The 14,335-nt window shown below is 36.7% G+C and overlaps 1 protein-coding gene across 1 annotated transcript in view; it reads right to left on the bottom strand.

Moving 5' to 3' along the window:
- The window catches only part of MED13 (mediator complex subunit 13), a 96,309-nt gene that overhangs the window by 71,718 nt on the left and 10,256 nt on the right, over nt 1-14,335 (bottom strand). Inside the window, exon 3 of the mRNA XM_068529824.1 lies at nt 13,730-13,898. Within this exon, the coding sequence (XP_068385925.1) occupies nt 13,730-13,898 (169 nt within the window). The remainder of the gene's footprint in view (nt 1-13,729; nt 13,899-14,335) is intronic.

Below are 14,335 nucleotides of genomic sequence, written 5' to 3'. Positions count from 1 at the left end.
TAAGATACGGTCTTAACAAGTCGTAGATAATGAAAATAAACTTTTAATTCCTGAGGGAAGAAGAATCACACTTGAGTAACATCATAAAAGTTATTCTTATTTCTTATGGTGCCTTACATCAGCCGACCTCCCAATACCTATTACTTCGCCAATCTCATTTCTTACTAGTCTTCCTCTAATACTTCCCCTTCTCCCTCAACTGACCTCTCTGCTGTTCCTTAAACACATCAGGCCTTTTTACCTACTGTTACTCCATCTGGAACACTCTAAATAGCTATATTCACCTTCATCAGGTTTTTGTTTAAAGACTTTCTAGGTGAGGTCTTCACTGATCACCCTACTTTAAATTGTCCCTCAATTCCTCTTCTGGGATTTGTTTTGGCTTAAAAAAATAATCACAATCTAACATATTATACAGTTTGTTTATTTCTTATAGTCACCAAGATTGTAAGTGCTACTGGAGGAGGAATCTGTTTCCTTTGTTCAACGTTGTATCCCCAGCATCTAGAATAGGTCCTTGGCACACCGTACTAAATACTGTAAAGTCCACATCTGAACCACCTATTTTTTCTACCCTAACATAGTCCTTTTCTTATCAAGTCTATATCTATATATAGTTGTACAAGCCAGAAATATAAATCATCCCAAATTTTTCACTTTCATGAAACCCCCTACATTCAGCTAATCCATCACCAATTGCTAGTGATTCTAGTTCTTAAATATTATTTTTTGTTTTTTGTCTTTTTAAGGTCTGAGTAGCTGTTAAAATCTCTAATTTATCTTTCTTTACACCACTGTCAGCTATCTAAAAATTAATTCTAATCATGTAACTGGGAGGCTCAAAATCAACAGCTCCCCAATGACTTCAGGACTAAGTCAAAAAACCCCTAAAACCTTAGCACAGCACTTTAGACCCTTCACAATCTGATACTTGACAAACTCTCTAGACAGACACTTAATCCACCAAGAACTACCCCTTTGTTTACCACAAATTTCTCTCCATTTCTTAATTATTCCTTAAGACTCCTTTAAGCATGATTTCTGTGCTCCCATAATATTCTATGCTTATAATAATATTTATCATAGCATTACTATTATTTACTAGTTTAACTCCCTGCCAGGTTGTAAATTCCTTGATAAAAGGAATCATAACTTTAGTATCTGTGGAAGACAGAGTTATTGGTCCCAATTCTTCACCCCTCTCTCATTTTTTTAATCACTGTAAAAAAACACAACATAAAATGTACCACCTTAACCAATTTTAAGTGTACCAGTCAGTAGTGTTAAGTATATGCATACCGTTGTAAAACAGATCTTCGAAACTTGATCATCTTGCAAATCTGAAACTACACTCATTAAACAACAATTCCCCTTTCTACTCCCCCCCCCCCACCAGCCCCTTAAAAGCACCATTCTACTTTCTGCTTCTATGAACTTGACTACTTTAGATACCTCACATAAGTAGAATCACACAGTATGTCTTTTTGTGACTGGCTTATTTCACTTGGCATAATGTCCTCAAGGTTCATCCATGGTGTAGCGTGTTAACAGGATTTCTTTCCTTTTAAGGATGAATAATAATTCATTTTATGCATATAACACATTTTGCTTAGCCATCATCCATCAATGGATATTTGGGTTGGTTCTATCTCTTGGCTATAAGGAATAATGCTGCTATGAACATGGGTGTGCAAATATCTCTTCAAAATCCTGCTTTAGATTCTTTTGGATACACATTCAGAAGTAGGATTGCTTCTTTTGGATACACACTCAGAAGTAGTAGTAGGATCACATGGTAGTTTCGTTTTCAATTTTTGGAGGAACCTCCATATCATTTTCCATAGTGACTGTACCATTTTACAATCCCACTAACTGTGCACATGGGTTCCAATTTCTCTGCCCTCACTAACATTTTTTATTCTTTATTTTTTCAATAGTAGCCATCCTAACATATGTGAGGTGGTATCTCACTGTGGTTTGGATTTATATTTCTCTGATTAGTGATGTTGAACATCTTTCATATGCTTATTGGCCATTTGTATATGTCATGCTCTTTGAAGAAACGTCTACTGAAGTCTTTTGCCCATTTTTAAATTGGGTTATTTGATATTTTGTGGAGCTGTAGGAGTTCTTTATAATGCTGGATATTAACACCTTATCAGATACATGATTTGCAAATATTCTCTCCCATTCCATAAACTGCCTTTTCACTGTTGATTATGTCCTTTGATGCACAAAGGTATTTAGGCTTGATATAGTCCCACTTGTCTATTTTTGCTTCTGCTGCCTATGTTTTTGGTGTCATAACCACAAAATCATTGCCAAATCCAGTGACATGAAGCTTTTCCACTATGTTTTTTCCAAGCAGTTTTATTAGTTATAGGTCTTACGTTTTTAATCCATCTTAAGTTATTTTTTGTATATAAGGGTCCAACTTCTTTCTTTTACATGTGGATACCCTGTTTTCCCAATACCATTTGTTGAAGAGAATATCCTTTCCCCATTAAGTGGTCCTGGCACCCTTGTCAAAGGTTATTTGAACACGTACACAAGAATTTATTTCTGACCTTTCTATTCTCTTCCATTGGTTTACATGTCTGTCTTTATGACAGTACCACACTGTTTTGATTACTGTAGCTTCGTAATGTTTTGTTCATCCCTCCCTTTATCCAGACTTTGTAGTCCCTCTTATTAGAAGTGAAATATACTTCCCCAACCTTTGACTTAGGCTCGCTTTGTGACTTGCTTTGGCCAAGCAGAAGCTTGAAATATGCTTATGCAATTTAGCTTGCCCTCTGGTGCTTCTTTAATTGCCGTAATAACATGCCTTGACTGGCTCACTGGTCTAAAGAGGATGAGAATCATACGGAATACACTTCTACCCACACTATGGTTTACAGTGTGACTAGACTGGCTAACCCCCGGCTAACCTGTAGGTACATTAGTGAGAATACATACCTGCTGTTTTAAACCCCTATGTTTTGGGGTAGTTTGTTACACAGCAATAGCTGATACAGAAACTGGCAAAAGGTGAGGGACTACCATGACAAAAACCTAAATATGTGGCATTAGTTTTACAATCAGAGGATTGGTAGCAAGGAATATGAAACACTGAAAAACAGTGAGGAGGGCTTCCCTGGTGGCGCAGTGGTTGAGAATCTGCCTGCCAATGAAGGGGACACAGGTTCGAGCCCTGGTCTGGGAAGATCCCACATGCCGCGGAGCAACTGGGCCCGTGAGCCACAACTACTGAGCCTGCGCGTCTGGAGCCTGTGCTCCGCAACAAGAGAAGCCGCGATAGTGAGAGGCCCGCGACAGTGAGAGGCCCGCGCACCGCGATGAAGAGTGGCCCCCGCTCTCCGCAACAGAGAAAGCCCTCGCACAGAAACGAAGACCCAACACAGCTAAAAATAAATAAATAAAAATTTTAAAATATCTATTAAAACAATTCTTAAAAAAAAAAAAGTGAGGAAAATGGTAACCCATGTTACATAATGGATAAATACTTCATAAAACTGTTGCCTGAAATAATCTGGAATGCAGAAAACATGCCTAAATGAACTTACAGAATTGGGGGAACACATCAAGTGAAAACGTAGTTTGACTGTTACTAGTTACACTTGATAAAGTACTAAAAGAAAGAGAAGAACTCAGAAAACAACTTGCTGGTTTGCAACCATAATTTAAAGGAAATATAAACAGCCCAAAAACTGTAGGGCTGGAAAAAAAAAAGTTTCTCAGCAAAGCGATGGTGTGGCCTATGTTATAACACAGCTCAAGAAAAACACTAAATCAAGAGTGTGACTCTCATACCTTTTGTTAATACCAAACATTACTCTTGATACCAGTTGAAACATTAGAATTTTTTTAAATTACTCATAAGTCTCATACATTTATTTTCCTCAAAGAATGCACCTAAAGTAAACAAACATATATGCAACTAATCTCATTACTAAATGTGGGAATGCCTATGAAGCCATATTTGTGCTTTTCTTTCGAGTGTCTTCTTTTCTGATAGAATTCTTCTATAACTGTTAAGGTTGAGTTACAGAACATATAAATACGTAACAATTTCTAAATAGTATTTTTATCTTAGCAAACGCTAGTGTTTAACTTCTGAGAGGGAAATGCCCATTATATGTATTGACATAAAACTGGCAGAAATCAATTTTCAAAGCATCTCTCTCTAAACAGCAAAAAAGGATATGAGAATTTAAAAGACAACACGCTAAAAAAGTTAAGAAAATTTCATATTAAACTGGTTAGAACGAATCTATATTTTTTAACATTACAAGCTTTTTACATGTTTTTCAGGTAACATTAAAAGATAAATTTCTTGGTAGGGGGCAAAATTTAAGAGTATAAAGGGAAATAACTAAAAATACTTTATGTCAAGGAAAACATTTATTAAGGAAGTGACTCAAGCAATAATAATCTAAACAAAGAGAAACTGTAATTTGATTAGTTTTAGGGATCAAGTAAGTATGCTCTCTATACAAATGATTATGAATGCTGTGTGCTTACTCAGTAACTCAATAGCAAATTCCAAAATCTAAATTGCAAATACTTCCAAGAACATCTGTAAGTTTATGCAACAACCTAAAACAGTCTCATGTTCTTTATCCTTAAAGACAAAGAGGCTAGGAGACCTGAACTTTATATTCTCATACTTAATTAGTGAACTAGAGTTCTTAAAAATACAGCTTTCAGGACTTCCCTGGGGGTCCAGTGGTTAAGACTTCACCTTCCAATGCAGGGGGTGTGGGTTCAATCCCTGGTCAGGGAGCTAAGATCCCACATGCCTCATGGCCAAAAAACCAAAACATAAAAAAAATATATTACAACAAATTCAATAAAGACTTTAAAAATGGTCCACATCTGACTTCCCTGGTGGTGCAGTGGTTAAGAATTCGCCTGCCAATGGAGGGGACATGGGTTCGAGCCCTGGCCCAGGAAGATCCCACATGCCGTGGAGCAACTAAGCCCGTGTGCCACAAAACTACTGAGCCTGCGAGCCACAACTACTGAGCCCGTGTGCCACAACTACTGCAGCCCGCATGCCTAGAGACTATGCTCCGCAACAAAGAGAAGCCACCGCAATAAGAAGCCCGCACACCACGACAAAAAGTAGCCCCCGCTCGCCGCAACTAGAGAAAGCCCGCGCACAGCAACGAAGACCCAACGCAGCCAAACAAATAAATAATTAAAAAAAAAAAAGTCCACATCAAAAAAAAAAAAATCTTAAAATACAGCTTTCAACTGTTTCATTTCATACATAAAATACTAGAAGAGAATAATCTCCCTGCTCCCAGTATTTATCTGCACTGCCCTACTTAACAGCAAGCTCTCACTTTCAGTTACCTATTTTAAGAAAAACATCACCTCCTATACTGCTAGCATATGTTTCCAATACAGTCTGATCTAGTTATAAAATGGTTTAAAATAAGGCAAGTTTGTGCATGATATAGGAGGAAAAAACTAAACATTCTAAATATGGGATAAAATTTCTGAAATTCTTACAGAGGTATACCTCGCTTTATTGTACCTTCGCAGATAATTGAGTGCTTTACAAACTGAAGGTGTGTGATAACCCTGCATCGAGCAAGTCTGTCGGCACCATTTTTTCAAGCATATGTTCACTTCATGTCTCTGTGTCACATTTTGCTAATTCTCACATTTCCAACTTTTTCATTATTATACTTGTTATGGTGATGTGTGATAAGTGATCTTTGATGTTACTATTGCAAAAAAATTACGACTTGCTGAAAGTTCAGATGATGGTTAGTATTTTTTAAATAAAGTATTTTTAATTAAGTTATATACACTGTTTTTTTAGACATAATGCTACTGCACACTTAATAGACTACAGTTAGTGTAAACATAACTTTTAAATGCACTGGAAACCAAATAAATTCTTGCGACTCGATTTATTATATGTGCTGTACTGTGGTGGTCTGGAAAAGAACCTGCAATATCTCCAAAGTATGTCTATATTAAAGATAATCTAGTCAGAAAATATTATAGGCCAAAGCAAATGTTAGGTAATACTGCCATACTAAATTCACAATGGCTTGTCTTTCAAGGAGAGAGATCATTTTATAACATCATCTAATTTTTGGTACTTAGCACTTAGAAAAGTGGAGTTAAAACAAATATGTGCAACTACAATGAGACTCCAAGGTACTGTTACGTTACTATAAAGTATTGTAGACAGTAAAATTGCTCTCCAGGAGCTTTTACTATAATAACCAAAACAAAAAGGCATGAGTGAGGCAGAATTTTACAGACGAAACCTCAACAGATAATCTTCTATTGTAGAAAAATGTTCCTTAAGTACTAATATTAAACAAAAGATTCTTTATTCTAAGACAGAAAATGAAAATATGCTAATAAAGTTAGCTGTTCTAATAATATAACAGTTATCTATACTGCTTTAGGAGGTACTATATCTAATCTATTTTTAGCACTTCTGTTAGGTAGTTACAGAAAGATGACATCCCATTTTGCTGGTAGGGAATTCAAGGCACAAAGAAGTTATGTGACTTGTCTTAGAATTATAAACGTAGTTAAAAGGAATGTTGACTTAAAATTCTAGTCATCGGGCTTCCCTGGTGGCGCAGTGGTTAAGAATCTGCTTGCCAATGCAGGCGACATGGGTTCGAGCCCTGGTCTGGGAAGATCCCACATGCCGCGGAGCAACTAAGCCCGTGAGCCACAACTACTGAGCCTGCGCGTCTGGAGCCTGTGCTCCGCAACAAGAGAGGCCGCGACAGTGAGAGGCCCGCGCACCGCGATGAAGAGTGGCCCCCGCTCTCCACAACGGGAGAAAGCCCTCACACAGAAACGAAGACCCAACACAGCCAAAAATAAATAAATAAATTAATTAATTTTTAAAAAAAAAGCTACAGATTCTTATCTTTAAAAAAAAAAAAAAATTCTAGTCATCCTAACAACCAATTAAAAATGGGTAAAGGACTTGAACAGACATTTCTCCAAAGATACATAAATAGCCACCAAACATGTGAAAAGATGCTCAACATCATTCATCATTTAGGAAATGCAAATCAAAACGACAATGAGATAACCACTTCACACCCCTAAGGATGGCTACTACTTTTTTAAAAAGAAAAGAAGTGTTGGTGAGGAGGTGGAGAAATTGGAATCCTCCTGCACTGCTCGTAGGAATATAAAACGGTACAGCCAATGTGGAAAAGACTTCAGCGATTCCTCAAAAAATAAATAAAAATAGAAGTACTGTATGATCTAGCAATTCCACTTCTATATATATTCCCAAAAGAACTGAAAGCAGATATTTGTCCACTAATATCTACAGCAGCGTTATTCACAATAGACAAAAAGTGGAAACAACCCAAATGTCAGATGCAGGTGAATGGATAAACAAGATGTGGTATAAAAATACAATGGAAAATTATTCAGCCTTAAAAAGAAATGAAAATGCATGCTGCAATCTAGATGAGAACCTTGAGGACATTATGCTAAGTGAAATAAGCCAGACACAAGAAGACAAATACTATATGATTCCACTTATGTAAGGTACTTAGAACAGTCAAATTCATAGAGACAGAAAGTAGAATGGTGGTTACCAGGGGCTGGGAGGGGGAGAAAACAGGGAGTTATCATTTAATGGGCAGATTTTCAGTTTAGGATGATGAAAAAGTTCTGGAGATAGATAATGTGATGGCTGCACAACAATGTGAATGTACTTAATGCCATGGAACCATACACTTGAAAAATGGCTAAAATGGTAAATTTTGTTGTGTCTATTTTACCACAATGAAAAAAAAAAAAAGAATCCTATTCTATTCATTGGATTGATAAAATTTATGTAACTGGTCCTATATTTCTATTTATTTTGTGTTATCTAATAGCAACATGTTATGGTGATACTTCTAAAATTATGCACAACTGTTCATAATCATCCATTTTAACATTATTTGAAATAATTAACATCCCCCCCCAAAAAAATCCTAGTCATCCTAATTCCTAGATTTTTATTCCATCAATTCAATAGTTTTCAAACCTGTCTTTCATTAGAATCACACAGAGATCTTTTAAAAATTCCAAAGCCCAGACCACACTCCCAGGTTAATACACAGGTTATTTTTTTAATCTCTCAAGGTGATTACACATCCAGACAACTTTGGGAACCACTGCATTAATCTGTATTTCTGTAGCCCTCAGAGTAATTTTTTTTTAAAGCTCTTTTTTTAAAAAATATATATATATTTATTTATTTTTGGCTGCATTGGGTCTTCGTTGCTGCACGCGGGGCTTTCTCTAGTTGCAGTGAGTGGGGGCTACTCTTTGTTGTAGTGCTTGGGCTTCTCACTGTGGTGGCTTCTCTTGCTGTGGAGCACAGGCTCTAGGCACACAGGCTTCAGTAGTTGCAGCATGCAGGCTCAGTAGTTGTGGCTCGCGGGCTCTAGAGCACAGGCTCAGTAGTTGTGGCGCACGGGCTTAGTGGCTCTGCGGCATGTGGGATTTTCCCAGACCAGGGATGAAACCCGTGTCCCGTGCACTGGGGAGATTCTCAACCACTGCGCCACGAGGGAAGCCCCCTCAGTAATTTTTATAAATTTCTTAAATTTATAAGTGTAATTTCAGTGTCAGGTATCCTTACCATATCTCAATGAACAAAAGATCTATATTAAAATCCAGAATAAAACACCTTATCTGTGATTTTGTACATACTTCTGCTCACTCAGTGAACACATTACTTATACAGTAAAGAATACTTAGAAAGCAATGACATATTATTCTGGTTTACAACTTCAAGTGCTCAGGAAATATAGTAACTCCCTAATATTTTTAATTTTTAAGTCTTCTGTTTTACTATTTCCAATAACTTTAAAAAGATGTAGGTACAAGAGATATAGTGGTCTACAGGGTCCACAATCTGTCTCATACTTTTCGTGCCCTATAATCCAGCTCCAATACCTGCAAGAAATACGACCTTGGACAAGTTCCTTAACCTCCCTGTGCTTCAGATTTATCAACTGTAAAACTGGAGTAATAGGTCTGTTTTGAGAATTGATTTAATACATATTAAGCCCTGCTTTCAAACACTGCTTGGCCAGTTATGCTCATTCCCTTCGGAAAAAAAATTTCTCGGGCTTCCCTGGTGGCGCAGTGGTTGAGGGTCTGCCTGCCAATGTGGGGGACACGGGTTTGAGCCCTGGTCTGGGAGGATCCCACATGCCACGGAGCGACTAGGCCCATGAGCCACAACTACTGAGCCTGCGCGTCTGGAGCCTGTGCTCCGCAACAAGAGAGGCCGCGATAGTGAGAGGCCCGCGCACCGCGATGAAGAGTGGCCCCTGCTTGCCGCAACTAGAGAAAGCCCTAGCACAGAAACGAAGACCCAACATAGCAATCAATCAATCAATCAATAAATCTTTAAAAAAAAAAAATTTCTCTATCATGGTTCATATCTAAAACCAATAGTTGAAAAAGACAGATGTGTATGAATCTCTAAGAATGATAGTAAGAAATGATAGTAAAAAAAGCTTAATGGGGAGGAAAAAAGAGAGAGAAAAAAGTCTTTCTTAGCACTTTATTTTTTTTCTCATTAATGTTTCTGGAAAGCATGAGAATGTGGAAAACTGACCATGCAAATCCTAATGGCTCAAGCATCATAGAGAAATTTCATGGGTCATAAGTACTATTATGTCATCACTTAAGACTTCAGAAATAGGATGCATAATAATCTTGATGACAGACATTAGTAATAGACTAGCACAGACAGGCTAAAAGGAGGAAAAACTATGCCCAACTTGGCAAATAGTGGATACCTTGACATAAGATGGAAGTTTCCCCTACTTTTGAGATTCTAGAGTGCACTCACAATTTAGCATACAATTCCAAGAGGGTTCATAAACCAGAGAGAAGAGATCTTTTACCAATAGGCACTACCAAGTCCAGCTGCGCTTCAAGCCCTAGAACTGTGCTGTTAATGCAAACCAATATACAAATGACTATTCAGCACTTGTAAATGTGACCAGACAACGCTGATGTGTACTCTAAGTACAGAATGTATATTAGATTTCAAAGACTTAGTTTAAAAAAAAGAAAATACTTCGTTCTTATCATCTTTATATGTAATTACATGCCGAAATATCTTAGATATATTAGGTTAAATATATTAAAATTAATTTCACTTTTTTAAAAACTTCCTTTAACATGGCTACTACCAGATTTAAAAACACATATGCGGGGGCAACTAGAGAAAGCTTGCCGCAACTAGAGAAAGCCCTCGCACAGAAACGAAGACCCAACACAGCCATAAATAAATAAACAAATAAATAAAAAATTTAAAAAAAACAACACATATGCGACTCACATTATATTTCTATTAGACAGTGCTACCTTAGAAGACAAGAAGAAAGGAACTGAGTCCTTAGAAAACATAACAGTGATAGCTCTTAGCTTCCCTAGAAGTTCAGGTTTTCAGAGGTATTGAGGAACCCAACCAAAGGACATCCTAAAGCTATATAAAATGGCTACTAATATACCACCTTAAATCTTGTGGTGCTTATATTTAATTAAAATGGAGATAAAGAGACTGTGTAAAAGCCACAGGTGTGGCAGAAGATAAACATAGCTTTATGGTGAAATTTAAAGTATAGTCTTTCATTTACTGCCAAAAAACAAAACAAAAAAACCTTGACTGACTTCTTTAGTGATGCTCCTAAGGTATTATTTTAATTATAAGTGTAAAGGCCCTGGTGTAAGCAATACCATCCAAAAGAACTTTCTGCAATTATAGAAATATTCTCTACCTACACTACCCAATACAATAGCCAGCAGTCATAAGAGCATTTGAAATGTGGTTTGCACAACTGAGGAACTGAATTTTTATTTTTTCAATTAATTGAAATTTAAATAGCTAAAACTGGCTGGTGGCTACTATAATAACAGCACAGTTCTAAATAAAAATGGCCAGGTTCCTCACCAATCACCATACTAAAGCCTGCAACTTCAGAGCTATTGACATACATAGGACTTCCAGTCAGCATTTTAGTGCCCAAAAGTCTTAAGAGTAGAAAAGGAGGTAATTCAGACATTCAGGATCTCAAAAATATTACTTCTTATGTACTTCAGGAAACTACAGGTAGATGGGCACTACCAAAACAGTAAGACGAAAAAAGAAAACATGAGATCCAGAAAATAAGGGATCCAACACAGACAAAAAGGCGAAGAGAATTCCCAAGATGACTGCTGTGAAACAGGCCTTATAGAACAAGAAGTCCAAATTGGAACAGAACAATGAAGGGCTCAAATAGTGATATTGAGAGAGAGAGGGAGGGAGGGAGAGAGAGGGGGGAGAGAGGGAGAGGGAGAGGGGGAGAGAGAGAGAGAGAGAGAGAGAGAGGGAGGGAGAGAGGGAGAGGGAGAAAGAGAAAGGGAAGAAACTAAAAGATTACACACACTCCTTAAAGGTTGGGAAGGGAGATTTATACTTCTGGTAGGTAGCCTAGGGGCAAATTACCAATAAGTACATAGATCAGGGCTCAGCAAACTTTATCTGTAAAGAGCCAGAGCAATATTTTAGGCTAAATATTTTAGGCTTTGTGGAGTCATCTGTCTCTTGTCACAACTATTCAATTCTGCTGTAGTGTGAAAGCAGGCATAAAATAATCCAAATGAAGGAACAGGGCTGTGTTACAATAAAAATTTTATTTACAGAAACAGGTGGCAGGCTATATTTGCCCTGTGTGGTGGTAGTTTACCAGCCCCTGACATAGATAATTAAGTGAAAAAAGAGATAATCATTAACACTGGGGAAAACAAAATTATAGAGAGGAAATGGAATGTAATCCTCATATACCAAATGGCTCACTGAAAATAATATTTATAAAATTATAGTAATAGAAACAATAGGTATTGTTTTTTACCAAATCTCGTAACTATACTGGCAAGATACGGGAACACAGAGAAGGGAAGAGGGAAAAGAGTATATAGGTATGCCGATGTCTAAGCATCTGGGGTAGTAAGATAGCTAAACCATTAATAGAAAGTCAATAGATTAAATCCTGAATAACTGAAATAACAGAAAACTCAGGAATCAGCACGGTATTTGCTTGTAAGTTTTTAAATACATAATTTAAAAGACAGTTAAAAGAATTAAAAGGGACTGCCTCTGAGGAGCACATCTAGTAGTTGGGCTCAGGATTATAGCGCTTCATTTTAAATCTTGGTAATCAGCTTGACTTCTTAAAACTATATAAATATATACAGTGAACACTGCTAATTGCCTACCTGATACTTATTCCCCTTCCTCTAATTAACTGCCTACCTAGTATCTATTCTCCATTTCTTCTTACTAACCAGAGCCTTATTTTGCTCAGAGTGGCAATGTTCCCATATAAAAAAATATCTCTCAGTAGTATAGCCAATTAAACGTCAGCTAAAGTTTCCAGAAAAGAATCTACTTTCTGATCCAAGGGTCACCCCTTCTCACTTCCTCCCTCCCTTCCTCTTCCTGCCTGGAATCCACTGTGAGTGAGGTTTGGAGATGCAACACTTACTGGGGCCATGAGGATAAAAGCCAAAGGCTAAAGATGAAAGAGCAGAAAACTTGAGGGAACCTGAGTTTTGATGACGTTATTGAACAGATTATCTACCTCCAGACTCCTTGCTATTGAGAAAAAGCAATTCCTACATAAGCCAGGTAGTTAGGTTTTCTGTCATTTGCAACTGAATGCAGTCCTAACTTGTACGATTAATTATTCTGTTGACAATAAAGGTTTATTTTAATTTTCAGAGAGAAAAAAATGAAAGAGTCTTGATTTGTCCAGGCTTACCTAGTCATCCATTCCACTGAAACTAATAAGGGAAGTATGAAAAAATTTCAGGTGTGCATGAAAAAAGATGTGCACGTGACATAAAAAAATGACATCTCAACAATGATTACAATCACTACCAATACTTCATATCCTCACATCTTTTAGGGAAAACTAATAAATTTCCTTCATTTTCTCTTCTTCCCACATCCCATCTTACCACTGTTTCATCTCTGTTGAAGTCTCACTAATTCAACAACTGCTTGGGACTAAATCTTCTAACAGATTGTGCCTTATATTATTTAAATCAGAGAACTGTAGTAACCTAAAGCTTTTAACACTACAGGTCTTAAAGTCTTCTGTGCATCTGCAACTATCCTACAAATTAAGTGTCCTAAATTTGCCTAATTCAAAGTTGAAGAAAATTGAAAAACACCCCAAAAGTAAACATGTCTTATATAGAAAATTACAAATTTAAATTACTTTAATTAGAGCAAAAACAGAGGTTTGAGAATGAGAAGGATTACCTCAACCCAAAACATGACTACAGATCACCATCAAAAACAAATATTAATACTGCTTAATTTTAACAGAGTACCATGACTGTATTTCCACTAGTACTAAAAAAGTATACTTCAATGCGTAAGTCTCTGCTTTCATCCCACATTTTTTCTATCATCCCAAATCAAAACTCAGGCCACTGCATTGACACACAGCCTATCCTCACTGCAAGAAAATTATTCAAATGTGTAAAAGAAAGAATGAAGGGGTCAAAGAAAACTAAATACTTATAGTACTTTGCCAAACTTAACCTCCTGAATATGTCTGCAAGATATTAGTTTGCTTTATCACACATTTTCTATAAAGTCATTAAAATTAACAAGCCTAAAGAAACATCAAGTAAGAGTTTAAATAAGACAGCTTACCTTTTATTTATAGGTTTTTCATCTTTTTCATAAGGCTTTACAAACCACTTGCCAATACGTACAAAGTTCCGGTTCATTAAACACCGTTCCAACAGATTGTGAACTGCTTTGAAAAGCAAAGTACGGCATTCATAGGAAAGTCCATTCTCCCACACTCCATCTTCCTCTTCTATAAAAGAAATGAAAGAAACAAAAGGTAACAGTGTGGCACTATATCTACTTAGAGCTAAGTAAAAAGTGTGATAGTTTAATCCCTAAATTCATAAACCCTACTTCACCTCAGAATATTGAGCTACAATCACTTCGGTATCTCTCTAGACATTAAAATATCAGGTTTCAAAGCTACTCCATAGAGAATAAAAGGCCAAAGTGCCATTTATTCTATTAAATTACCTGAAAATTATTTCTCCACCATATAAAAAAGCAACGATATATTGTAAACAGACTGATTTGGTTTCTGTATAAATGAAAAGGACATTTGTATAACCAAGGGAAATATTACACATTCTATACCTAAGATGCCAATTTCTAAGCTGGCTCACTTGTTAGTTACTTTACAAAACTGACCTTGCCAAAAAAACTAGACAGTTAATAATTAAACTCAAA

The sequence above is a fragment of the Eschrichtius robustus genome, chromosome 20 (genome assembly GCF_028021215.1).
Source record: "Eschrichtius robustus isolate mEscRob2 chromosome 20, mEscRob2.pri, whole genome shotgun sequence".
Taxonomy (NCBI): Eukaryota; Metazoa; Chordata; class Mammalia; order Artiodactyla; family Eschrichtiidae; genus Eschrichtius; species Eschrichtius robustus.
The sequence above is the reverse complement of the archived record's forward strand: the minus strand, read 5'-3'. Positions and strand labels throughout refer to the sequence as shown.